The sequence below is a fragment of the Carassius auratus genome, unplaced genomic scaffold (genome assembly GCF_003368295.1).
Source record: "Carassius auratus strain Wakin unplaced genomic scaffold, ASM336829v1 scaf_tig00028952, whole genome shotgun sequence".
Classification (NCBI taxonomy): domain Eukaryota; kingdom Metazoa; phylum Chordata; class Actinopteri; order Cypriniformes; family Cyprinidae; genus Carassius; species Carassius auratus.
The window spans coordinates 132,571-159,619 of NW_020525727.1; the positions used below are offsets into that span (position 1 = coordinate 132,571).

General features: G+C 42.2%; 1 protein-coding gene across 2 annotated transcripts; it reads right to left on the reverse strand.

The window, feature by feature from the left end:
• LOC113079654 (serine/threonine-protein kinase KIN3-like) lies at positions 1 to 25,081 on the reverse strand. 2 transcript variants are annotated; one of them, XM_026251900.1, is made up of 11 exons: positions 25,003 to 25,081; positions 24,624 to 24,678; positions 16,974 to 17,085; positions 16,375 to 16,499; positions 16,149 to 16,218; positions 15,868 to 15,971; positions 14,532 to 14,615; positions 14,381 to 14,448; positions 12,865 to 12,948; positions 12,632 to 12,686; positions 1 to 1,634 (listed from the first exon to the last, which is right to left on the reverse strand). In XM_026251900.1, exons 2-11 carry the CDS (start codon positions 24,636 to 24,638, stop codon positions 564 to 566), a joined length of 1,788 nt encoding a protein of 595 aa, XP_026107685.1. In that variant the 5' UTR covers positions 24,639 to 24,678; positions 25,003 to 25,081; the 3' UTR covers positions 1 to 563. The 2 variants fall into 2 exon arrangements, with proteins under 2 accessions (XP_026107685.1, XP_026107686.1); XM_026251901.1 differs by having other exon boundaries at positions 24,624 to 24,681.
• Between the last annotated feature and the right edge of the window lie 1,968 nt (positions 25,082 to 27,049).

Consider the following 27,049-nt stretch of genomic DNA (forward strand, 5'->3'; position numbering starts at 1 on the left):
GCATGTAGTAAAGTAATACAGGAATTTTCATTTTCATAAGTGTACTAGTACGACAGTAATCTGAAGTAAGAGGAAAAATGCATCTCCAGTTTATATACACAATTAAAGAACAGTATTCATCTGGAATACTTCAGATTCAGGTTTGGCTTTTGTTTCTATACCCATGAATAAAAAGGTAAGTAATTAAATCACACAAAAATATATCCATACACAAACCTGCAACTGTGTGAACGCATACTGAAATTGATGAAATGTGTGTGATATGGAGATGGTTTGGGCATGTTTTATTCAAAATTCAGTTAGCATTAAAACAAGGCTAAGAACAAATTTATGTAGCCACATACTGTCCACCAGAGTGCAGTATCTTTGTATATCTCAAGTCATTAATACAGTATATGTTAACTGATATTTACAAAATAGAATGATTGCATATGTCACACGTCTTCTGTTGTTTGACTGTGAACAACATAGACATAATTCATTCTCAGCAAAAAAACATTTCTTCACTCAAGCTCATAGACAATTCAGTTGGATGTTGTGTGTGCCACTGAATTGTATCATATTTATATGTTTGAACTCTCTAAATCTCTGTAAGCCCTGGCCACTTCTATACAATTTTTTAGTTCCTCTCTTGTTTCTTTAATTTCCTTTAAGACATTACATAGATCTGTATGTGTCTTCCTAATTTCAGCAATGGACTTGAGTAAACTTGACGTGACCCTGTTTGGATCATCTACTTGTCCCTGTCTCATCTGGTGAATGTCTATGGAGTCCTGTACTATGAAGACCGTGTCAACAATGACTAATAGTCCACTCAACACTCCTGTGACTGCGGCTACCGCTGTAGCTGCTGCGCGTCCTACTCTGGTGGTTTGAGCAAAAATTCTGCCAATATTTGCCAGCAGACCTAGATGCATGAGTTCTGTGCCACACACTAGTCTACTTCTGTCTACACTGCTCAACATTTGCATGTTGCCAGAGGAGTCACTAACAAAAACCCTGAATTTTTGGACTGTTTTCAATACCCTTCTCAGTGCATTCATTGAATCAATAAGTGGTGTCACATCTGTAAAGTTCTGCTGAATTATCTGAATATTCTCACGGAGTGATTTTTGTTGGACTGTATTGGTAATGCTGGAAGCAGCAGCTGTTACTCCACCTGCTACTCCAACTCCAACACCGACACCAGTAACAATCAGAGATGCTCCAAAAGTGAAAGGAGCCAAAATTGCACCAATCACTGCAGTGATTCCTCCAGCTGCTCCAATCACTGAACCTGACAGAGTACCTATAGTGCATTTACGATGAACCTCCTCTATTGAATCTGTTGTTACTCTCCACTCTTCAACTAAGGCCTCAAAGTTTGGATAGTGCTTATTGTAGGCCTCATCAAAGATCTTGAAGGATTCCTTGAGCCTTTTTTCAAGGCCCACTGGAATCCCCTGGTTTTTCTTTACTGCATTGTTCAGGAATGGTTTTGCTAGGATCTCATCAGCCGAAGGTCTCTGTCTTGGGTCACAGCTGAGCATTTCTTGGATTAATTTTTGTAGTTCTTCTGAGTATCTCTCTGAGATTTGGGGGGTGTTTCCTCTCATACTGTTGATATGATGAAAACGACGCTCTATGGCATCTGACTGTGGGATAAAGAATCAAATAAAATAAAAAAATGTGGATAACCATTCAATCCTACTGAGCAAGCTTTATTTAAGACTTTACTTTTAATCTAACACACCTGAACAAACTAATCAAGCTCTTCAGGATCACTAGAAAGATACTGACAGTGGAGTGGACCACCGAGAAACCACTGAGGTATCTCAAACTAACAATTAAAAACTTTTTTTTTACCTTTCATAAATCTAGTGTAAAGCAAGTTCATACATTTACTTACCAATTGTTTATTTTGTTAAATCATGTTTTTAATAATACAGTAGCCTAGGAATGCTAATGGGAAAACAGCTAAACAAGTAAACTTATACTCAATATATTAAATATACCTTTAAAATAACAATGAAATAATTATATTTCCAAGAGAAATTTATAAGGCAAGGACCCCTTAGGTGACAAAGACATTGAGTAGGGACCCCCAATCCAAAATATGTCAAACAGAGCTACATATTAAGTATAAAAAACTTTGATATTAAAATAGACTAACCATATTATACTTAAGAAGTTATATTAAGTAGATCAGAACTACAAAATATGTTCAACACTGTTAAACTGGAAAAATTTATCACCTGCGCTAATGTGCTAATTTTAACAGCACTAAAAATGATCTCTAACATTTAAAATTCAAAAGTTTTTACTTACAGTTACCAGGATCTTAAAAGTAAGTGAAGACTGTGTTTGTAGAATGTAAAACTAGTGTAAATGGACCCATTAAAACCCATCTGGTTCTACTCAACCCTGTCTGAGCGGGATTCAAACCTGCGTTTCCAGCATGGGAGGCAGGCACTCTAATGAGGACACTAAAGACTACATCCTCTAGTGTAGGGCTGTGCGATATTGAAGAAAAATGTGATATGTGATACCTTGTAAAAAAATGCAACATTCGATATGCGATTCGATATGCGATTCGATATTGCTTAAAGTTTGTAAAATCTATTTCAATTATATTTGAAAATATAAAAAAAATAAATTATATAACCAATTTGTTTTACATTATTTCTTGAAAAAAAGAATCAGTATAAGTTTTGAAAGGGACTAGCATGGTTTTAGCATTACAAAAAAGTTATGTCAAAAATCTGAAAATGTGTTTGACTTTTAACACTAATTTTATATGATTGTAACTTTGCTTCTCATACACTTTATTTCTTCATATACCACAGCAAAAACTATAATCTGAGAAAGTTCAAACATGATTAAAAGCAAGTGAACAGTAAGTAAAAAAAAAAAGAAAGAACAATTTACAAGCATAGATAAAATAAACAGTATAGTATTCAGGTACAGAAATGTAATAAGTGTAAAATAAATGGTATAGTGTTCACTGTATGAATTAAATTTAGATTAATCTTTGTTATAGATGTTTTGTTATTTGATTAACATTAGTGACATTCAGCAGGCTGCTGTCCTTTTAAATCTGACTGCATGGATCCAGTATAATGCAACAGCCGATTTATTTATCAGCTATTTAAAACATAACCGACTCCATTTATTAGTATGATCTGTCAAGACGGGTACTACTGATATAATTCTGTGTGTATTATACGTATATGCATATCGCAAAGGTGTGCGATATCTAAATCATTTTAATAATAGGCTACTTAAATCAAAATGTTGCAAAAGGTCAAAGTTTTAGTTCGATGCATATAGCTGAGAATTACGTGACGTTAAAAAAAGAGTTAGGCTAAGTGCAATGAAAACAACTTTTTACTGTCTGACGCACTCCTGAAGCGCACGCACAAGCTGCATCTAGCACAGCATTTCAGCATTTTGTCTGCTCAAACATAAGGAGATGCGAAAGATCTGTATCTGAAACACATCTCTTTGTGTGTGTTAGTATGTGTGTGTGTGCGTGTCACACCCAGGGGCGGGCTATGCTTTGACCAAGCCACACCCCCTCTCAACTTCCACCTCGAGGAGGTCCCCAAAGCCAACCAAATGACCAGACAACACGAGAACAAGTAGGTGATAAAACAATCTTTATTTAAATATTTAAAAAGCTTGGGGAATGGGGAAAGGGCAATTAAAACTAAACTCTGACTCGGCCCTCCAGATGGGCTATGGCCGGGAAGAGGTCAGGGAGCAAGGGGGCCACGGGGATCCGGGGCGTGGGACTCGGGCCCCGGCCTGAGTCTTAGGTATCCGTAGCGCCCTCCTTCTTCCTCCTCTTCGCTGAATACAGCTCACGGTAAGTACTGGTTCACACAGTTCGTTCTCGGGGTGCTCACTCTCTTTCTCTTCCTCCACAGGCAACGGCTGGGACACAAAGGCACAGTTAATTCGGCTTGGTTTTGCTCTCACCTCTTCGCTGATTGCAGCTCACAGTAAGTACTGGTTCACACAGTTCGTTCTCGGGGTGCTCACTCTCTTTCTCTTCCTCCACAGGCAACGGCTTGGACACAAAGGCACAGTTAATTCGGCTTGGTTTTGCTCTCACCTCTTCGCTGATTGCAGCTCACAGTAAGTACTGGTTCACACAGTTCGTTCTCTGGGTGTTCACTCTCTTTCTCTTTCTCCACAGGCAACGGCTGGGACACACAGGCACAGTTAGTTCAACTTGGTTTTGCTCTCACCTCTTCGCTGATTACAGCTCACAGTAAGTACTGGTTCACACAGTTCGTTCCTTGGGTGCTCACTCGCTTTCTCTTTCTCCACAGGCAGCGGCGTAAGTACAGGTTTCCTCGGTCTCTCCTCGTGTTGCCCACTCTCTCTCCTTTTCTCTCCAAAGGTATCAACTTGGGCACAATAGCACAGTTAGTTTGCTTTGAATGGCTCTCACCTCTGGGCTGGACACAGCGTACTGTAAGTACAGGTTTCCTCTGTTTCTCCTTGTGTTACTCACTCTCTCTTTCCTTTCCTCTCCACAGGTATCAACTTGGACACAAAGCACAGTTAGTTTGCTTTGAATGGCTCTCACCTCTGGGCTGGACACAGCGTACCGTGCTATCTCCGGAGATCTGAAGCACGCTCACAACATATACTGTACTGAACTAGGCTAGGACCAGCAGTCTCCTTGTCCTCCCGCGACGAAGTGCGTGAAGGCGGGGGTTTATCTGACAGGACACACGGCAATACACAGCAGCCCACAGCAATATACAGCACCACGTCAAAATTATAGGTTTTCACAGCACGAAGACTCACCCACCACACTCAGTGTACGAAAAGGACACCCGTCTTCCTTCACTTCGCTTGGTTCGGATCTGGCGATGGAATATGCGGCCTAGCTAGTGATGTCGTCGTTGTGACTACTTCAATAAGTATTCCTTCGGCTCTCCCACCACGCTATATTAGGGGTAGGGCCGCCCTCCTCCTCCTGGAGAGATCTACACAACGCCAGGTCAATATACAGGGCACTTTCGACTGGCTCTTAGTACTCACATCAATGCCGCTTCCAATCCCCTTTTTCACGTCGTCTCGGTTCGCCGTATAATCCGTTCACTTCTCAACCTTTAAGGTTCGCGATGTCTTCACAATCATACAATTCCAGCCTGAGGGAGAGAGAGAGTTAGACAGCCACCAGCAGCGCACCAAGACGGGCACAACACAGTGCTTCACACACACCAGAAAGAGCTCTCAGACTGTGAAATAACTTGGCCTTAAGTACTGCCTTGTCCAGCGTATCCTCCAATCACCAACCGCTGTCCCTAACTAGGCACAGGTGCATCGAATTCCGGTACCGGAAGTTCCGGTGTTCTGTTTTTTCCGCCCCTAAAGATCGTCACCTTGTGACATCCTCCCCCGCCAATCCGTTCTAGTCCCTAGAACGTCCTCGGGCTGTCCACTCACCATAGCGGGCAGGGGGTCGGCCTCGGTTCTCTCGCTGGGATCGTCTCACTGGTAAATCGGGCTCAGCTTGTTCAGGGGCTGCTTCTGGTTCTCTCAGGGCGATCGGGGGTGGTGCCACCACGGGTCTCCCTGGTACCACAGCCCAACCTTCAATCCAGGGGGCCGCTGGTACAGGTTCCGTGGGGACTTCTTCCACGGCTTCAGGGTAGTTAGGGCATGGGCGAATCATGTTCCGGTGCACCACACGGTCGGGGCCTGACTTCCCTTCTGGCCGGATGGTATAGACCGGCTGTCCCGGCCTCTGCTGCCGGCAGACTACATAAGGGGTGGCCTCCCAACGGTCACTCAGTTTCCCCTTCCCCTGCCGCCGATTATCTCTCACCAACACCCTCTCTCCTGGCAGTAGAGGGGCTTCTCTAGCAGTCCGATCATACAACCGCTTACTTTTCTCTCCTGCCGTCTGTATCCTTTTCGACACCTGCTCGTAGGCGAAATGCAAGCGCTGGTGATGGCGCCCCACCCACTCCGTTACACTTGCTTCCTCTTGGTCGGCTGTCACTCCTAGGACCAGGTCAGTAGGCATTCGTATGTGTCTGCCAAACATCAGGTAAGTGGGGGCGTAACCCGTAGTACTATGTATACTGTTGTTATAGGCCTGTAGGAGGTTTGGCAATGCACTCACCCAATCGTCCTGCCGTTGTTGGTCCAAGGTCCCCAGCAGCCCCAATAGGGTCTGATTGAATCTCTCACAGCCGCCGTTCCCCTGAGGATGATACGAAGTGGTGTGAGTTTTCGTGCAACCGTACAACTGGCATAGTTCTCTAATTACCCTGGACTCAAAGTTGGCTCCTTGATCGGAGTGCAGAAACTCCGGGCATCCGAACGTCTGGAAGACGGCCCGCCATAAAACTGTAGCGGTGGTGGCTGCAGTCTGGTCGAGGGTGGGGATAGCCCAAGCGTACTTTGTGAACAAATCCGTTATTACCAAGATGTTCTGGTAGCGATCTCGTGGTCGGCCCAGTGTCAAGAAGTCCATAGCCATGATATGAAGGGGGGCCTTCGCATGGATGGGTACCATTGGCGCTCGGACCTCCCGTCTGGACTTAAACAATATGCATCTCGGGCAAGCTTGAATTAGGGCGTGCACCGATGCCTCTAGCCCGGGCCAAAAGAAGAAAATCCTAAGCAGGGACACGGTCCTCTCCTGTCCCTGGTGCCCCAACTGGTTGTGGTACGCCGAAACTAACGCCGTTACCTCATCTGCGGGTACCACGATCTGGCGTACTTCTTTGCCCAACTTCGGGTCACTGACCCTTCTGCACAGAACGCCATCTCTCAGCTCCAGCCTGTCCCATTGCCCCAGCAGCCTCCTCCCAGTATCCGTCTGGGCTAACCTCTCCGCTGGCGTCAGCCGTCGGACCTGTTCCAGCCATTCTCTTACCAGCCACACATCTTGATCCCTGGCCTGTCTCTCCCTCCACCGACGGGGATCCCATCCCCAGTTCTCAGGCACGGCCTCTTGTCTGCTGCCTGGTGCCTCTACTGCTCCTACCATATAGCCCTCCTCCGGGCTGGCCCCTCCGGGGCTTTCCGCTTCGGGCAGCCTTGAGAGGACGTCCGCGTTCGTGTGTTCACGCCCTGGTCGGTACTGTAGTTGATAGTCAAAGTTGGCCAGTTGGGCCACCCACCGCTGCTCCACGGCTCCCAGCTTCGCCGTCTGTATGTGTACTAATGGGTTTTTGTCTGTAATGATCGTCACCTTGGCACCCCAGAGGTAATCTTTAAATTTCTCACTTAGGGCCCACTTCAACGCCAGCAGCTCCAATTTGAAAGAACTATAGTTCGCATCGTTTCTCTCGGCTGGGTGGAGGCTCCGGCTGGCGTACGCGATGACCCTCTCAACTCCGTCCTGCCGTTGAGCCAACACCACTCCCAGCCCGAGATTTCTGGCATCTGTATACAAAAGGAATGGTTTTGTGAAATCTGCGTATGCCAAGATAGGGGCCTGTAGCAGCTCCTGCTTCAATGTCTGGAACGCCGACTCACAATTTGCATCCCAGTCTACGTTGGGCGACCCCCGGCCCCGATTACGACCTGTGCCAACCAGCAACTGATTAAGGGGTTTAGCAATTTTTGAAAAGTCCTTTATGAAACGCCTATAGTATCCCACAAATCCTAAAAAGGATCGCACTTGCCTCACTGTCCTCGGGGCCTTCCAGTCCTTCACGGCCGATACCTTTCCAGGATCTACGGACACTCCAGCCGCACTGACCACGTGGCCCAGAAAGTTGACTTCTCTCCGTAGTAAGTGACACTTATTGGGCTGTAGTTTCAATCCGTACTTCTCCATGGCCCGAAAGACTTCCTCGAGGTGCCTCAGGTGTGAATCAAAATCTGGGGAGTAGACAATCACATCATCCAGGTAAACTAATACTGACTCCATTAACTGACCTCCCAAGCACCGCTGCATCAGCCGCTGGAAGGTGGCCGGGGCATTACAGAGCCCGAAAGGCATCCGGTCCCATTCAAATAGTCCAAACGGGGTTGTAAAGGCAGTCTTCTCCCGGTCTGCTTCGGCCACCTGCACCTGCCAGTAGCCACTGGCCAAATCTAGGGTAGAGTACCATGCCGACTGCGTGAGGCTGGCAAGCGAATCTTCGATCCGTGGCAAGGGGAAAGCGTCTTTCTTAGTCACGAGGTTCAGCTTACGGTAGTCCACGCAGAATCTCCAAGCCCCCGTCTTCTTTTGCACCAGCACTATGGGGGCCGCCCACGGGCTGCTGCTTTCCCTGACAACTCCTTGCTTCAGCATGCCTTGCAGGAGTGTACGTACCTCGGTATACAAAGTGGGCGGAATTGGGCGATACCTCTCCCGGCTGGGCCCTGCATCCCCGGTAGGTATATGATGTTGTACCACCTGGGTGCATCCGTAGTCTTCATGGTAGGTGGCGAACACATGCTGCCATCTCCGAAGGAGGGCCTGTAACTTCTGTGTCTGTGCTTGCTCTAAATCCTCCCCTTGTAATGACTCACCCGCCAGGTGGCTCGGCACACTCCTCTCCATACCACCCCATGGGGTGTCTACTTATGTCAGGGCCACCTCGATGACAGTGGGGCACACCTGACGAAAACTAATATCCCTCTCTTCCCTTACTTGGTGGGGTGCAACCGTTGTCAGACGGGCTAATCGTTGGTGCCGATGTAGTTGCACCGCGTATGGGTGTACATTCCGTATCCTCACGGGGACTCTCCCCCGCCGGACCGTCGCTAGTCCTCGTGCCACTTCCACTTGTGGACAATCCACATGGGGCTCCACCAGCACCCACTCTTCTGGGCCCGCTCTTCGGGGCGGTACTCGCGCCCACACAACAGCCTCACTTTTTGCGGGGACAGACAAAGCAAAACGACACATCACTCTTCCTACCTCTTCCTGTTCTCTGCGGACTTGGCTCATTTGCACCCTTCGACAGTCAGCTACCACACACTCCCACTTGGGCCTCTCTGCAGGTGGTATCTTCGATACGGGCCTAGCCCGAAATAGCTCTTCCCAGCAATCAGCGAGGACATTCATGCCCAACAGGGCTCGATGTGCACCCAGACAATGGTCTTGCACGATAATCACACCTTTCTGGGGGACCATCACTCCGTGAACCTCTAGGTCCGTCAATCGGTAGCCAATATATGGGATGTCGAGGCCATTTGCGCCCTTCAGAGTAAGCCAGGGGGCCTCCGCCCCTGGTGCCCCTTGTTTCCCAAACACTTCTTCGGATAAACTCTCAGCAAATAACGTCACTTGGGAGCCTGTGTCTACCAGGCATTGAATCTCCTTGCCGCACACTCTCACCTTCGCCACGGGGCTACGCCCAATCATCTGGCTCCTAGAGCCATATCCTCTTCCAGGGTCTTCTCGAGGGGTCCCGGCCACACGACCCACAGTGGCCGGCCGACCTAAAAAACCCCTTCTGACGCCCTGCGGGGCCCACACTGGCGGCTATAGTGACCTGGTTTGCCACAGCGGTTGCAGATGGGTCGCCCTTGCTCGTCCCATTCAAAACGGGGCCGGTTAAAGTGGTTCGGGCGCCTGAACGGCTCTCGGCCTCCCTCTGAGTACACTCGGTCTCGGGGCGCCGGCCGTGGTTCCTCCCGCGCCCGTCCTTGGCGCAATTCTCCTACGAGGGCTTTAGACACTTCAGACATCTGATCGCGGACATCCTTCAAAAGTTCAGCCTTCAGTGCTTGCTTCCAGTCAGGGCCTCCGGGTTGTGCTGGTGCTACTTCACTGACGGCCGCACACACTGGGGGACCACTCACCTCAGTCTCATCACCTTCCAGGGCCAGTGCCTCTTTCTTCAGATCTTCGAACGTAAGACCCGGGTCCCTTCGAAACTGGATACGTAGGCTCTGTCTCACCGGACCCTCCTTCAGCCCCAGAAGAAACTGGTCCCGCAATAGAGTCTCTCCATCTCCCAACCCGTGGTCCTGACGGGTCTGTAGTCGGGCGAATTGCTCTCGCAACCTCAGGGCGAAAGCTCTAATCGGTTGACGGGGGCCCTGCTTACAATTGAAGAACTGGGAGCGAAGAACAGCTACGGGGGTGTGGTCACCATACTGTTCAGTGAGGAACTGGAACACGGTTTGGGCGTTGGCTCTAACGGCTTCGGGGGCGGCATGCACCTCTCGCCGCGCTTCTCCATCCAGGGAGTTTAACACAAATTGAAGCCGCTGGGCTGCACTAAGGCCCTGTAGGTCAGCCAGGTACTCTAGTTGGGCCTTCCATTCAGACAATCGTACCTCGGATTCTGTCCCCCCATATTTTTGGATCCAGGGGCTCTCCATAAAAACGGGCATAGCACGGGGTTGGGCTGAAGGCCCCGCGTTGTCGGTCATTGGACGACCTTGGTTACACAACTCGAGGTGGAAACCCTGCCGACTACGCCAAAATCTGTCACACCCAGGGGCGGGCTATGCTTTGACCAAGCCACACCCCCTCTCAACTTCCACCTCGAGGAGGTCCCCAAAGCCAACCCAATGACCAGACAACACGAGAACAAGTAGGTGATAAAACAATCTTTATTTAAATATTTAAAAAGCTTGGGGAATGGGGAAAGGGCAATTAAAACTAAACTCTGACTCGGCCCTCCAGATGGGCTATGGCCGGGAAGAGGTCAGGGAGCAAGGGGGCCACGGGGATCCGGGGCGTGGGACTCGGGCCCCGGCCTGAGTCTTAGGTATCCGTAGCGCCCTCCTTCTTCCTCCTCTTTGCTGAATACAGCTCACGGTAAGTACTGGTTCACACAGTTCGTTCTCGGGGTGCTCACTCTCTTTCTCTTCCTCCACAGGCAACGGCTGGGACACAAAGGCACAGTTAATTCGGCTTGGTTTTGCTCTCACCTCTTCGCTGATTGCAGCTCACAGTAAGTACTGGTTCACACAGTTCGTTCTCGGGGTGCTCACTCTCTTTCTCTTCCTCCACAGGCAACGGCTGGGACACAAAGGCACAGTTAATTCGGCTTGGTTTTGCTCTCACCTCTTCGCTGATTGCAGCTCACAGTAAGTACTGGTTCACACAGTTCGTTCTCGGGGTGCTCACTCTCTTTCTCTTCCTCCACAGGCAACGGCTGGGACACACAGGCACAGTTAGTTCAGCTTGGTTTTGCTCTCACCTCTTCGCTGATTACAGCTCACAGTAAGTACTGGTTCACACAGTTCGTTCCTTGGGTGCTCACTCGCTTTCTCTTTCTCCACAGGCAGCGGCGTAAGTACAGGTTTCCTCGGTCTCTCCTCGTGTTGCCCACTCTCTCTCCTTTTCTCTCCACAGGTATCAACTTGGGCACAATAGCACAGTTAGTTTGCTTTGAATGGCTCTCACCTCTGGGCTGGACACAGCGTACTGTAAGTACAGGTTTCCTCTGTTTCTCCTTGTGTTACTCACTCTCTCTTTCCTTTCCTCTCCACAGGTATCAACTTGGACACAAAGCACAGTTAGTTTGCTTTGAATGGCTCTCACCTCTGGGCTGGACACAGCGTACCGTGCTATCTCCGGAGATCTGAAGCACGCTCACAACATATACTGTACTGAACTAGGCTAGGACCAGCAGTCTCCTTGTCCTCCCGCGACGAAGTGCGTGAAGGCGGGGGTTTATCTGACAGGACACACGGCAATACACAGCAGCCCACAGCAATATACAGCACCACGTCAAAATTATAGGTTTTCACAGCACGAAGACTCACCCACCACACTCAGTGTACGAAAAGGACACCCGTCTTCCTTCACTTCGCTTAGTTCGGATCTGGCGATGGAATATGCGGCCTAGCTAGTGATGTCGTCGTTGTGACTACTTCAATAAGTATTCCTTCGGCTCTCCCACCACGCTATATTAGGGGTAGGGCCGCCCTCCTCCTCCTGGAGAGATCTACACAACGCCAGGTCAATATACAGGGCACTTTCGACTGGCTCTTAGTACTCACATCAATGCCGCTTCCAATCCCCTTTTTCACGTCGTCTCGGTTCGCCGTATAATCCGTTCACTTCTCTACCTTTAAGGTTTGCGATGTCTTCACAATCATACAATTCCATTCTGAGGGAGAGAGAGAGTTAGACAGCCACCAGCAGCGCACCAAGACGGGCACAACACAGTGCTTCACACACACCAGAAAGAGCTCTCAGACTGTGAAATAACTTGGCCTTAAGTACTGCCTTGTCCAGCGTATCCTCCAATCACCAACCGCTGTCCCTAACTAGGCACAGGTGCATCGAATTCCCTGATTTTCCCTCTTACGGCGCTACCGGAAGTTCCGGTGTTCTGTTTTTCCGGTCCGGTCCGGTCAAACTTCCCGAATTTTGGTTCCGCTCCAAAGATCGTCACCTTGTGACATGCGCATTTCACACATCTGCAGCTGAACTGAAGAAATTCTGTGCTAGATGCAGCTTGTGCGTGTGCTTCAGGAGTGAGTCAGACAGTAAAAAGTTGTTTTCATTGCACTTAGCCTAACTCTTTTTTTAACGTCACGTAATTCTCAGCTATATGCATCGAACTAAAACTTTGACCTTTTATATATATATATATATATATATATATATATATATATATATTTTTTTTTTTTTTTTTTTTTTTTTTTTAATTTACATGGGCTTATTTTAATACAGTGCTTTTTTTTTTTTTGAAGGAAAACCAGAAATACTCACCCACACATGCAGCATGCAGAGATCATGGAGCACCCATCCCAATGACCAGATGTCACTACGAAGATACAGATAACAATGAAAAATAAATAAATACATAAATAAAATAGCTGTACTTAAATTAAAAAGTGAATTGCATTATTTTACACAACTAAAATAATCAACGTTTGGCAAAAACTTTGTAACAACTTTAACAAGTCTATCAGAATTTCACATTCAACATACAAAAAGCAAACCTTTTGGACTTATATTTATTTTTCAGAACTTCTGGACTGACATACAGCTCTGTACCCACTACTGATTCTGCATATGCTTCAGCTCTGAAAAAAGAACACACATTTGAACAGAAAGATTACTTTCACATTTAATGAAAAAAAAAAAAAAAACACTGATGTGGAGAAAAACATAATTTTTGTAAAATTATCCTAGTTTAGTAAACAAGGTATAAAAGAAGAGTCTGCTTTTATCATAAAAATATGTAATCATGAGGTTGTTTTTTATCTGTCTGAATGAAGTAGAATGACTGACTCTGGTATGGACTGAGATGTGTTATCTATGATAATTATTGTGTCTGCATGGGAAAGCATGGGTATTGGACTGAATGTTTACAAATTTTGGTTCAGTATTGATACAAATGCATGTAACACCTACATAAATGTGAAGGTTACAAAGACTATCAGGAGGAAAAGTGGAACTGAGTGCACAGGGTCCAGAACGATGTCCTCTCACTGAACATGATTTCAAAATCTAGATATTTTCAGGGAGACATTATATTCTGATAATTAATTGTACAGAATTTCCCAAACTCAACAGCACTTTAAGTTTTTATCCAACATAAGCCGATGTGAGAAAGCAGTGGTTGGTAAACATACATGACTGTTTCATCACAGGGTGTCAGTGCTCTAAACTAGTAATCATGACGTTGAAGTGTTTTTGATATCTGATAAATACCTTTATTGATCAGTATTAAATAGAGCTTGAGTGACCGAAGAAAAAATTAAGTTACAATAGGTATAAAAAGAATCCAATGCTGTATTATGGAGATGCTAGGAGGTAAAGAAGTGGAGGTGGGTTCAAATATCTGTGCAAAAGACTGAAGAGCATGCGTTGATTGGTCTGAAATAGGGTTGTTGTTTAGAGTAGGTGGAGAAACCGATCAGCTGAGTGATACCTGATATGGTACTGTAAGCCTGTATACTGTACTGTATGTTTAAAATAGTATACATGTAATGTGGGCAGTGGGCAAGTGGTCTTCTTGAACTACACTTGAATTCCATTCGGTCACTCTGTTTAATTTGTGATTGTCATATTGTCTGCATATGTGTATATCTAAGAAAAAAATGGTTGTTGTCAGCCTGGGGGATCCATGCCTTAAGGATGTATCTTAAACTGTTTATGTTAAAGTGTATGGCAACTGAGTGCCTTAAATCCTAAGCTTTCGCCACATCCAAGAATTGCCAAAAAGTGTTTCAACATAAAAACTTCCCTATACTATAATTTAAATCTATAGTAGTATGCCCATCGCCCAGATTGCATGCATACTATTTTAAACATATGGTATATTATCTAATTTCTTGTATCTTATTTTATGATAGTAATCAGATAATAACATAAATATATTTTGAAATACTATAGTTAGAATTTGTTTAGCTATCGCAGACAAAGTGAAGTATGACTGAAATAAAGATCTATGTATCTACAGTATATATAGTATATGTATCTATGTAGTTAATTAAGTATTTATTTACTTACCCTTCCAATCCCTTTGAGCATCCAAAATCTCCAAGATTGACGTAACCATCCTCAGTCAGGAAGATATTCTACAGTGACAACAGAAATTATTATTATTTCATATTATTTGGTTTGGTGACTAATTATTTATAGAGCTTCTGCCAGTGTTTACCTGTGGTTTAATATCTCTGTGAATAATATTCTTCTTATGAATATACTGCAGAGCCAGACAAATCTGAACAAGCCAGTCAAGAATCTACACAGATGATAAACATGGAGAAAGCAGTGAGTTCATTAGTACAGTATTTACTAAGTAGTTAAACATTGCAGACCTCTGTATTTGTCTTTTATTTATTTCAGGCCATTACGTTATACCCTAAAAGGCTGCATCTTTACTCTTACAAGGTTTTTGAGTCTTTCATCAGTACTAGGGTACAGGCTGCCCATTAAAAAGTGTACCTTTCTGTATGGTGGTCTGGAATTCCTCAGTACTTTCCATTTTAGTACTATTTTGGAGCGTTAATATTAATAATAATAATTCCTTACATTTATATAGCGCTTTTCTAGGCACTCAAAGCGCTTTACATACATTACATTTACATTTATTCATTTAGCTGACGCTTTTATCCAAAGCGACTTACAATTGTTATATATGTCAGAGGTCGCACGCCTCTGGAGCAACTAGGGGTTAAGTGTCTTGCTCAGGGACACATTGGTGTCTCACAGTGGATTCGAACCCGGGTCTCCCACACCACAGACGTGTGTCTTATCCACTGCGCTAACACCACCCCACATAGTCAGGGGGTATCTCCTCATCCACCACCAGTGTGCAGCATCCACCTGGATGATGCGACGGCAGCCATATTGCGCCAGAACGCCCACCACACACCAGCTTACTGATGGAGAGGAGACGGAATAATGAAGCCAATCAGCAGATATGGGGATTGTTAGGAGGCCATGATGGTCAGAGGCCAATGGGCGAATCTGGCCAGGATGCCGAGGTCACACCTCTACTCTTTTCGAAAGACATCCTGGGATTTTTAACGACCACACAGAGTCAGGACCTTGGTTTAACGTCTCATCCGAAGGACGGTGCTTGTTGACAGTATAGTGTCCCCATCACTACACTGGGGGTGCTAGGACCCACACAGACCACAGGGTGAGCGCCCCCTGCTGGCCTCACTAGCACCTCTTCCAGCAGCAACCTAGTTTTCTCAGGAGTCTCTCATCCAGGTACTGACCAGCTCAGCCCTGCTCAGCTTCAGTGGGCAACCAGTCTTGGGCTCCAGGGTGATATGGCTGCCGGGATTAATGTAACCTATAGGCTACATGTTACTTTTTTATATATATGTTTTTTTTTTATTATGTGAAACCATCATCTGGGCCTCTATAGAATAAACTATTAGCTATTTATCGAAGGAACATTGCATAACTTATACATTAATATTACAAACTTGTACATAAATGTTCATTTGCCTAGAGTATGTATGTCCACATAAGACACTCACCTGCTGTTCTTCAAAAAATCCTGTCTCTTTCTGTTCTTGCATCCTCTGGTAAAGATCTCCTCCACCACAATACTCCATCACAACATAGAGTCCTGCTTCTTTATCTAAATAAAGAAATATCCAGTCAGTGATATAACTTAGAATCATGTATTAGTATAATGGCTTTATTTCCAAAATCTACAGATGTTTTTGTTTAGTTCATGTAATTATCTTTCTCTGCACACTATGTCTTTATACATTTATATATTTTTTTCTTTAATAAACATACAATTTAAACATACCTTCAAATAAATCCACATAAGTAACAATATATCCATGCTCCAGACTATTCAAGATCTCGATTTCTCTATTCTGTGGGGAAAAATTGTCATTTGTAATTATATTTGTAATTATATTCAATTATATTCAAGATTGACACTCATAGCAATTGAAAAACTACATCTTTAATAGCATTAACATTAATATGGTACTAAGTACTTGATTTAGTATATGCTTTATTGTACTTACATTTCCGGAATTAATCTTTTTGATTACATAGGGATTTGCTTCTTCGTCATGCACCAGAAACACTATTCTCGAACCCCTTTGTCCAAGTTCTTTCTGTATGGTGTATCCATGATCTTTGAACAATTCTACAATCAAGATTTACACATATTAGAAGATAAATCATTTTCATGAATTGGGAAGTTATCAGAACATATTTATTTATTCTATACAGATACTTTTCTAATTGAAATTGAAGTCATATGCCACATTTTCAACATTAATAATTAAATGATTAGCAAATAAAGAGACATTTTGACATGGAAAACTATACTGAAAGACTGTGATGGATATAATAAAGTGAAAAGAGAGAAAATCTAAATTTTAACCAGCCCCATGAATATTTAATATTGTCTCAAAATTACTATACTAGAATATACTCATAATAATCTATCAGAAAAACTATTTATAACACATGGGCTAATATACATAACCTTAATTGTGAATTTGAGTTATAACTACATTATCTGAGACATCTGATTGTGGTTTCTGATTTTGCTGCTTAATGCTGCTTATACAAAACACTGATGTTACTCAGTTACTTCATTATGAATTTTACTCACGACTGAATGAAGGAGGTACTTCAGTGCTTGAATCAGTGTCAACACCGGAGTCAGAGAGATTGGTTCCACTGCTGTCACTTCTGGAGTTAGAAAGTCTGCTATAGCGATGCATCTTTAAGAAAAAGTCAAACCATCTCTTAATAAATTATATTTCATATTTCAAATTGTAAGTCTGTGCACTGTACTCGGGGAAAAAAGATCCTGCTCATGTGGTATAAAGGTCAATATTCAAGCTGAGTAATGTTGCCTAGTCAGTTGTGTATGCTGTTTAAAGAAATCATGTTTTTCTCTAGTTATATTTGATGATTATATTCTATCATATACAAGTATTTCCATTTCAAGTATTTCCATTTTGTATAAAGGAGACATCACGTGTCAAACAGATGGAGTGCAACAGAGAATGGCAGCCCAATAATTTCGACTAAAATCTTGAAGATATATAATGCATAAGGAGCCCCTACAAAGTATTGAGTACATGTACAGGAAATGAACTTTCCAGAAGGCCAACAATTCACAAAAAAAGTTTTTTTATTATTATTATTTTTTTATTGGTCTTATGAAGTATTCTAATTTGTTGAGATTTGTGAATTGTGGTGGGTTTTTGTTTAATGTGATCCAAAATCATCACAATTAAAAGAACCAAAGACTTAAACTACTTCAGTCTGTATTCATTGAATTTATTTAATACATTAGTTTCACAATTTGAGATGAATTACTGAAATAAATTAACTTTTCCACAACATTCTTATTTATTGAGATGCACCTGTATTTTCATAAAATGTATCAAAATGTAAGCCACGATACACTTAAAAAAAATGCTGGGTTGTTTTTTCAACCCAAACCTAGGTAGGACATTATGTTGAAATTTGGCCTTGATTGTAACCAGAGACAATTTATTGTAACCCAGCGGCGCTGGGTTGAGAACACGGACATGAAGGAGTTTTTTTGTTTTGCACTTGTAGAGGTGTTAATAGAACGGTTATGGTTACAGTCACTCATGTTAATTTATCTTATTTATCGCAGTTAAACTGAACGTACATCAGTTTCCTAAACGAAACACCGTTATGTAATAAAGACTAGCATAATTATTTTCAGACTGTTGAAGGGGTATTAGTTAAAAGTATGTTTTGCATGTAATATTTCAGACTTGTTGAGCTCGTGTCTTCATTGTGTCTGCGGTGGTAGTTAACTAACGTTAACATACACAGAAGCCTGCTTTTGTGAGGAGGAGGTTTTTCTCTCAGCTTATTGTGTAGAGAGGGAAAGACGGGTTTTAAGGCAAGTAAACTTCATAATTATATCATGTTATCTTTCTTTTTTTTTTTTTTACTAAGACTAAAATAATGTTTGTTTTGTAGATGTTGAAAGCCAGAGACAAGATAACTTAATTCTTTTGAAGACTGGTGTGAGTTATTTTTAGAAAATCTATGTTTCTGTTGTCTCCTGCCTGTTTACTTCAAGTCAAGTCAAGTCAAGTCTGCTTTATTATCGATTTCCACATGTACAGTTGTCACGCTGTCTAGTCTCTGTTTCCCTGGGTGTCCACTAGTAGGCTCACTTCCCCTTAGGCACTTCACCTTAGGCACTACAATTCCTCTAGTCTTGTCCTTTCATCACAGTAATTGCACTGGTGCTAATTGCACCAGGTGCATTCACTTAATTGTCAGCCTCCCTATATTTACCAGTCTTTTCATGTTGTCTGTATGGAGTCCTTACCTTTCGTGTTTCCAGTCTTCTCGTCCTCCGAGATTCTTCATTGTCTTCTAGTCCTCCGAGACCCCTCGTTTTCCGAGTTCCCTTTCCTGTCCCTTTCCTTTGTTTGTTTGTTTTGGACTGCCTTTTTGGTTTTGACCTTGGCTTGTGTTGACAACGATTTGGATTACCCCTCAATAAATACCTGCTATTGGATCTCTCTCTCTCCCTGTGTTTCACTGGTCGCGATCGTCACAGAAGGACTCCATCACTGAGATCCAGCGGTATGTTTGTTCATGTTTCCTCCCCAGCCACCGAGCGGGATAGGAATGGTTTTGAGGGCCAGCCCAGCGCCACTGCCCAGGATGGCCGCAAGTCCAGCTCCACGGCACAAGATGGCCGCCAGCCCAGCGCCATGGCACAAAATGGCCACCAGCCCAGCACCTCAGCACAAGGTGGTCACAAGCCTAGCGCCACGATGCAAGATGGCCGCCAGCCCAGCGCCACAGCACAAGATGGCCACCAACTCAGCATCACGAGGCAAGATGGACACCAGCCCAGCACCGCAGCAAGAAGTGGTCGCCAGCCCCGCACCACGATGCAAGACAGGCACCAGTCCAGCGCCACCGCCCAAGATAGCTGCTGAGACATTTCATTTTTGGATTATTTCTCCATGCTGTCCAAAATCCTAGAGATTCCCAGGAGTGTTCACGTCACGTCTGCTGATCCAGAGACTGTTCACGTCACGTCTGCTGAGCCAGTGCCACAGTACAAGATGGCCACATACCCAGCGCTACTGCACAAGGCGGCCACCAGCCCGGAGCCACTGCAGAGGATGGCAGCTACAGTGGGCTTTCCAGAGTTGAGTTAGGTTCCCGTTGACCCTCCAGAGTTGAGTCAGGTTTCCGTTGACCCTCCAGAGTTGAGTCAGATTCTGGTTGACCCTCCAGAGTCGAGTCATGTTCCCATTGATCCTCCAGAGTCCTTCCTGGACTTGTGTTTTTGTGTTTTTTGTTTTGTTCTTCTGTCTGTTTTCCACCTATGGACCTGGCCCTCCGTCCCTCCCCTGATCCTCCGCCGGTCCACCTCCCTCCTGGGTTTCTTGTCTGTGTCTTTCTTTCTGTTTCCCTCTAGGACCTGGACCTCCGTCCCTCCCCCTGATCCTCCGCCGGTCCATCTCCCTCCTGGACTCCTTGTTTTGTGTTGCACTCCTCTTGTCTCTGTTTTCCCATTTTACCTTGTCGTCTTGTCTCTGTTTCCCCATTTTACCTGGTCCCCTTGTCTCTGTTTCCCCATTTTACCTGGTCGTCTTGTCTCTGTTTCCACATTTTACCTGGTCCTCTTGTCTCTGTTTTCCCCATTTTACCTGGCCCTCCATCCCTCCCCCTGGTCCTCCGCCGCTCCACCTCCCTCCTGGTCTCTTTTTGTCTATGGTCTTCCCTTGGGTTCGGGTAGAGCATCTGGCAGCTGCTCCGTGGAGGAGGGGGTAATGTCACGCTGTCTAGTCTCTGTTTCCCTGGGTGTCCACTAGTGGGCTCACTTCCCCTTAGGCACTTCACTGTAGGCACTAGAAATCCACTAGTCTTGTCTTTGCATCACAGTAATTGCACTCCTTCTAATAGCACCAGGTGCCTTAATTTATTGTCATTAGCCTCCCTATATTTACCAGTCTTTTCATGTTGTCTGTATGGAGTCCTTACCTTTCGTGTTTCCAGTCTTCTCGTCCTCCGAGATTCTTCATTGTCCTCTCGTCCTCCGAGACCCCTCGTTTTCAGAGTTCCCTTTCCTGTCCCTTTTCTTTGTTTGTTTGTTTTGGACTGCCTTTTTGGTTTTAACCTTGACTTGTGTTGACAATGATTTGGATTACCCCTCAATAAATACCTTCTGGTCGCGATAGTCACAACACTACATACATACAGAGAATCGAAATTGCGTTACTCTCAGACCCCGTTGCATACAGATAAAATTAAGATTAAAGCCTAAAAATCTAGATCAAAAATAAAATGTATATACAACTATACAATAAAAGATAGTCCAGTGGTGCCTGGGGCAGAAGAGGGGAGGGGGGTAAGTTCGGGAGTGAGTTCAGATTCCTGACAGCCTGATGGATGAAGCTGTCCTTCAGTCTGCTGGTTCTAGACTGGAGACTCCGCAGTCTTCTCCCTGACGGCAGCAGACTGAATAAGCTGTATGATGGGTGGGTGGGATCACCTGTGATGCAGAGGGCTTTGCGGGTGAGACGGGTTCCATAAATATCCTGCAGGGAGCGAAGAGAGACACCAATGATTTTCTCAGCTGCTCTCACTATGCATTGCAGGGTCTTTCGGCAGGATGCGTTGCAGGCGCCATACCACACAGTGATGCAGCTCGACAGGATGATTGATGGGGGGTGGGGCTCTGGCTCTCCTCAGTTTGCGGAGGAAGTAAAGTCGCTGCTGTGATTTTTTTGGCCAGTGCTGCAGTGTTTTCAGTTCAGGAGAGGTCCTCTGTGATGTGCACACCCAGGAAGTTGGTGCTGCTCACTCTCTCCACAGTCGCACCGTTGATGGTCAGAGGAACGTGCTGAGTGTGTGCTCTCCTGAAGTCTACAACAATCTCCTTTGTCTTCTCCACGTTCAGAGAGAGATTGTTGTCACTGCACCACCCGGCCAGGCGGCTCACCTCGCTCCTATAGTTTGTCTCATCTTTGTTGCTAATGAGACCCACCACAGTCGTGTCATCTGCAAACTTAATAAAAAGGTTGGAGTTGTGTGATGGTGTGCAGTCATGGGTCAGTAGAGTGAAGAGGACGGGGCTCAGCACACATCCTTGGGGGGCCCCAGTGTTGTGTGATGGTGCTGGATGTGTTACTGTCGACCCGTACTGCCTGAGGTCTTCCAGTCAGAAAGTCCAACAGTCAGTTGCAGAATTGTTAGACAAAACTGATCATCTTTGGAGAGTTCAGACTCTCTCCCCAATACAGGAAAGTGAACTTCATTCTTTACAAGCAAAACTTAATAGCTTGAATAATAACAATGTTAATGGAGCTTTCATGTGCTCAAGAGCTAAATAGATTGAAAATGGTGAGAGGAACACAGAATTATGATTTTTTTTTTCTTGAAAAAAAAAAATTATTTTAAGAAAAATCATTGTCAGCATAATGTATTAATAACACCTTATGTGAGAACCCTAAATTAATTTCAGAATTTGTTAGATATTTTTATGAAAAATTATACCAATCTGATTTCAATTACGTTATCTGCTAATCTTCTACTGACAATTTTCTACATTTTCTCCATTGATACATAATAACTTTAAAAACCTTGTGATTCTGACCTCAAGAGAGAAAATTGCAGATAGCTCTCCGACATATATATATAAAAAAGGTAAGAGTCCATGTTCTGATGGACTTTCGTAGCTCCTAGTGACAAAATTCTAAGAAAATTCTTAGAAATGTGGGCGTTTACTCTTAAAATTAAAGAAAAAAATCCTAGTAAAGAAAAAAGTAATTCAGAAAGCAACCCTTAAAAGAGGTTTTAAGGTCAAACTTGTTAGGAGCACAGACAAGGACTTTTAAAAGGTTTAAGAGTTTCTTTAGCAAAGGAGAAAATGGCAGAAAGACGAAGAGGAAGAAGAAATTACATTTATTCATTTAGCAGACACTTTTAACCAAAGCGACTTACAGATGAGGACAGTGGAAGCAATCAAAAACAACAAAAAGAGCAATGATATATAAGTGCTATAACAAGTCTCAGTTAGCTTAACATAGTACACGTAGCATGAGATTTTAAATATAATATAAAGAAAAACAGATAGAATAAAAAAAGAATAGAGCAAGCTAGTGTTAGAGATCTTTACACACACACACACACACACACAATTGCATAATAAATAAAAAAGAAAATAGAAAATAGAATACAAAAAGATTAGAGAGGTAGATTTTTTTTTTTTTAAGGTTTTCAACTAAATTATCTCAATTTCACCAGCAAGCGTTAGTGGCTTGGAAAATGTGTTTCCATCACAACCTTTTTCCGCCTACATTGCTGTTACGGAACAAATATCTTATTACTTCTAGGAATAAATTGTTATTTTTGCCCAAGTGGTTTTAAAGTAATATGTATTTTGTAATGGATCTGTTCTATAATAATGGAAGCATTCTGTCTTATAAAGACTTTATGCTTTTTCACAACTTTCCCATCCCCTTTAAATAATTGTTGCATAATCACCTCACTTTTAGAAGTAATGAAAATATACTTCCAAAGTTAATAGTTGATGGTATTGCAATATTTACTTCGCCTACATTTTTTTTACAAATTGTTCAATCAAAACATAAAATCTCATCTCGAGATAAATTATTTTGGAATGCAAACATTTCTGATATTAATTGGATTAATTTGTTTTTTTAACAAAGTTAAAGAGGTACATTTTCAAAATATTTCACAACATTTTTCCATGTAAAGAAGCTCTCTCAAACATTCAAAATTGTTGCATTTCCTGTAACACTCATGAGGAAGACTTGTCCTCCTTTTATCTTTTAGGTTTTGTTCTGTTGTTAGTGCCTTTTTATTTGTGCAAATAAATGTTAATTGCATCCTCTTTTTTAAAGATGTTGTTTGCTCTTATTCACACAAAAGCAAAATGATGCAGTAAGACGTTAACTTTTAAATTTTTAAGATAAATATTGCATTCCTAAACAGAAAATTGCAAAATGCTTGACAAAAGTTAATTTATTTTTTATTAGAAATTGAATTTTTGAAAAAGTGTCTAATGCAAATTAATAACAATTTTTTCACATGTAGTTCCTCCGCTGTAGTCCTTGTTTTTTGTTCAAAGGAAATAAGAACATAACTTTAACCATTGTTATTTTTTATTATTACTATTTTTTTTTTTCTCTTTTCTTAAATGTTATCTTAGCAGTGAAGACTGCTCTTCTTTTTTGTGTATGTAGACTTGTTTAAATGTATTATAATGTTCAATCATTTCTTTAAAGGGAACAAAACACACATTTTTAACCAATCTCATGTTAATCTTGAGTATGTATATAGTGGTACTGCATTCTATATATTTCTGAAGAGTCTTTAGTTTTATCAGATTTATAAAAGAAAGACACATCTTTATGATTCTCACCAAAAACAACCGAACTCCTGGAGGTGTGCCGTGGGTGGAGCTAAAGAGTCACAAGCACTTACGCACCGATTGCCAACAAAATACAGAAATTTGATGCAGTTTACTAGAGATGAGAAGTTCAAATTATTTTCCTGACTGAGATCTGCAGCAAAATGAACAAATACTTTTTTCAAGTCATTTTATTCATTTCAGCAGAATACAATTAAAATGTTACGTGTTAATATGCAAAACCCCCAACACATCTATTTACACTGATCACAATATATAAAGTCTAATGCAACCAAGACCAAATTAAAAGAAACAGAAATGATTAATTATTTGCTCAGCTGGCTGTTCAGTCTGTTAGCTCACCTCCCCTCCCCTCGTTAGTTTCCCAATGCGCTTGTTTGTAAGGAAGGTTGGGAATTATTAACTAATTTCTGTAACCATTGTTGCTCTCACGTGTCAAAAGAATGAACGACTGTTCTGTTTCTGTGCCATTCATTAATGATTACTAAATCAGCAACTGATAAAAAGTATGTCTGATTAATAAAGCAATATATGGATTGTTACTAATTAAATGTGTCATCATGTATTAATTCCTTAATAACATATTAGACTACAGTATAAACTAGTAGTCTAACTTAATGTGTTAACTACCACAATGGGTGGTAGTTTCAAAGTATCCAGTATCTGTTTTAATTAATCATTAGCTAAAGATTTGCAAAGATATCATAATATTATGCTATTACTTGTTGAGGCACATGACAAATTATGTTGCGTAAATATTATTTTTATTTTTATTAAATTCATTGACAATTAAACCATTTTACTCTAAAAATGTAAACCTTGTAAATATTAAATTGTACTCACCTGTAAGTCATTCATGTTTCCACCTCATAGAAGACAATGACAACTCATCAGTTATCTGCTAAATACAAGATAATAACATTTATTAATAGGCCTACATGTTTTTTATTCGTTTGTTTGTAAAACCTTGTATCCTTGGTATATTTTATTTTATTTTATTTTAATTTTGCATATAAACAGCTGAATATATCTAATTGTCTCCGGCCTTAATAAACAATGCGTAGAGAAGCTTGAGCTCGACCTTTACACGTTGAAGAAGAGAAACTCTTGAGCTTTATAGCGAAAACTGATAGAACACATTGAACCAACAGATCCAATTTAGTTTTAAACAATTTGAATAACACAAACATAAACAATGATTAATTTGCTAAAAGTTACCTACATTTAAGTTAAAATCCACTTTCAGCGTTTTGCTTGTGCTTGCTCCTCCTTTGTCGTTCGTCTTGACTTTCTCTTTCTTTCCACCCGCCCTAGTCCAAAAGGTCACACAAATCCGCCCACAAATTGACCAAAACTTTAACTTTAATTTAATAATTTGAATAAATATGTCTATCAATGTTGATAAGGGTCATTATTTAACGTTAGATGCAAAAAAAAAGTGATAGAAAAAAACAACGCAATTAGCAGATATTTCGCACTCGTTCATGCAAACACCATCATGACAGGCAAAACTGTCATTCAAAAAAAAAAAAAAAATATATATATATATATATATATATATATATATATATATATATATATATATATATATATATATATATATATATATATATATATATATATAAAAAACAACAACAACAACAATAATGCTCTTACCTTCGTGTCTCTTTAACTTTAGACAGAACTAGAGGAGGCCTCTTGTTTAGTTCATATTGCAGAACATAATACAGAACTGTGCACAGTCAAAACTAATAAAGTCTAGCAGCTTTCAGGGATTTATCAATCTGAACTGTTTAAAAAAAATATCAAAGACAGGATCGTATGAACCTAGATGTTTATTTTCAGCCTTGATTAATTAATTCAAATGTGCTCTGATTTCAGAATTCTTATGATACATCCTTCGTTTCATCTCATTCCACAATAATTCATGCTTTGAGACTTGTTTTAGCAGATAATGTCAGTTGATTTATTTATTTGCTTATTAATAATTTTACCACTAGATGGCGACAGTGTACACGGTGCTGAAATTCATATTTAACCCTCGTATGGTGTTCGGGTCTGTTGGACCCGTTTTCATTTTTTATCAAAAGAAAAATTATAAGATTAATTATTTTTAATTATTATTAATTATTTATCACAAAAACAAACATGTGTGTGTGTGTGTATGTGTGAGTGTGAGTGTGAGTTTTGTGTTTCTGCACTTGCCATTCCCACACAAGGTCACAACATTGTTGCAAAATTCAAGCTCGACCACGGTCCGCTCTCACATTCCCGCACATTTTAACATCTGTCTTGCGGGAACCAATCTTTCTTTTCTCATACTCTATCCCAGCTGCGAATTGGGCACGGGACACAATAAATAATAATAAATAATAAGCTTTGCCAGTGTGGTGAAAATTGTAGGTTCTGTGTACCTTCACTCTGTCCGGGCCTGCTGTTATTGTGTGTGTGTGTGTGTGTGTTCTTTTATATATGGTTTATGAGGACACAAGTGTGTATAATGGGTACTACAACATAAACATGGTTTATGAGGACATCTGTGTTCTCATAAAACAAACGACTTAAAAAACATACTATATGCTGTTTTTTGTAATTCAAAAAATACCAACGTTTTAGGGGTGGGGTTAGAGTAGGGGGTAAATTATACAGTTTGTACATTAGAAAAACCATTATGCATATGGAGAGTCACCAGAGGAGGAGATGCCTCTTTCTCGAGGAACTGGGAAAAGCACTGGTACAACCTCAAATCCAGAGAAGGCAACATGTTTCAAGCGCCCCAGCGTCTGCAGCCATCACGAGGAGGATTCAGGAGGAGAATGGTGGTGCCCCATCCACTCGACCTACAGAAATACCATCTGCAGAGCCTGAAAAGTGTGTTATGCTGTTGCAGTATAGGATCTCCTTGCGAGAAAGAGAGACCTGACCCGAATGGGTTAAATTTCTAATGAAATTCACATAAATAAAAGTCAATAGTTATGAAAAACCTTGCTTCATTTGTAAATTTGTTGAATTTTTCCACTCATATGTTGATTATAATAGATTTTTTTTTTTTATGTCATTTTAGTAAAAAAAAAAAAAAAAAAACGTGTAGCACTTTAATTATTAATTGTGATCTAACAAAGTTAAAAAGAAAATATTAACCATATATGCTGTTTATATTGCTTCTAATTGGGATGAAGTAAACATCTGTTGAGTATTTTAACATAAAATAGTTTGATTGTGTTGAATTAAAAACCCCAAAATGCAGCAGGTCCACCAGACCCACAAAC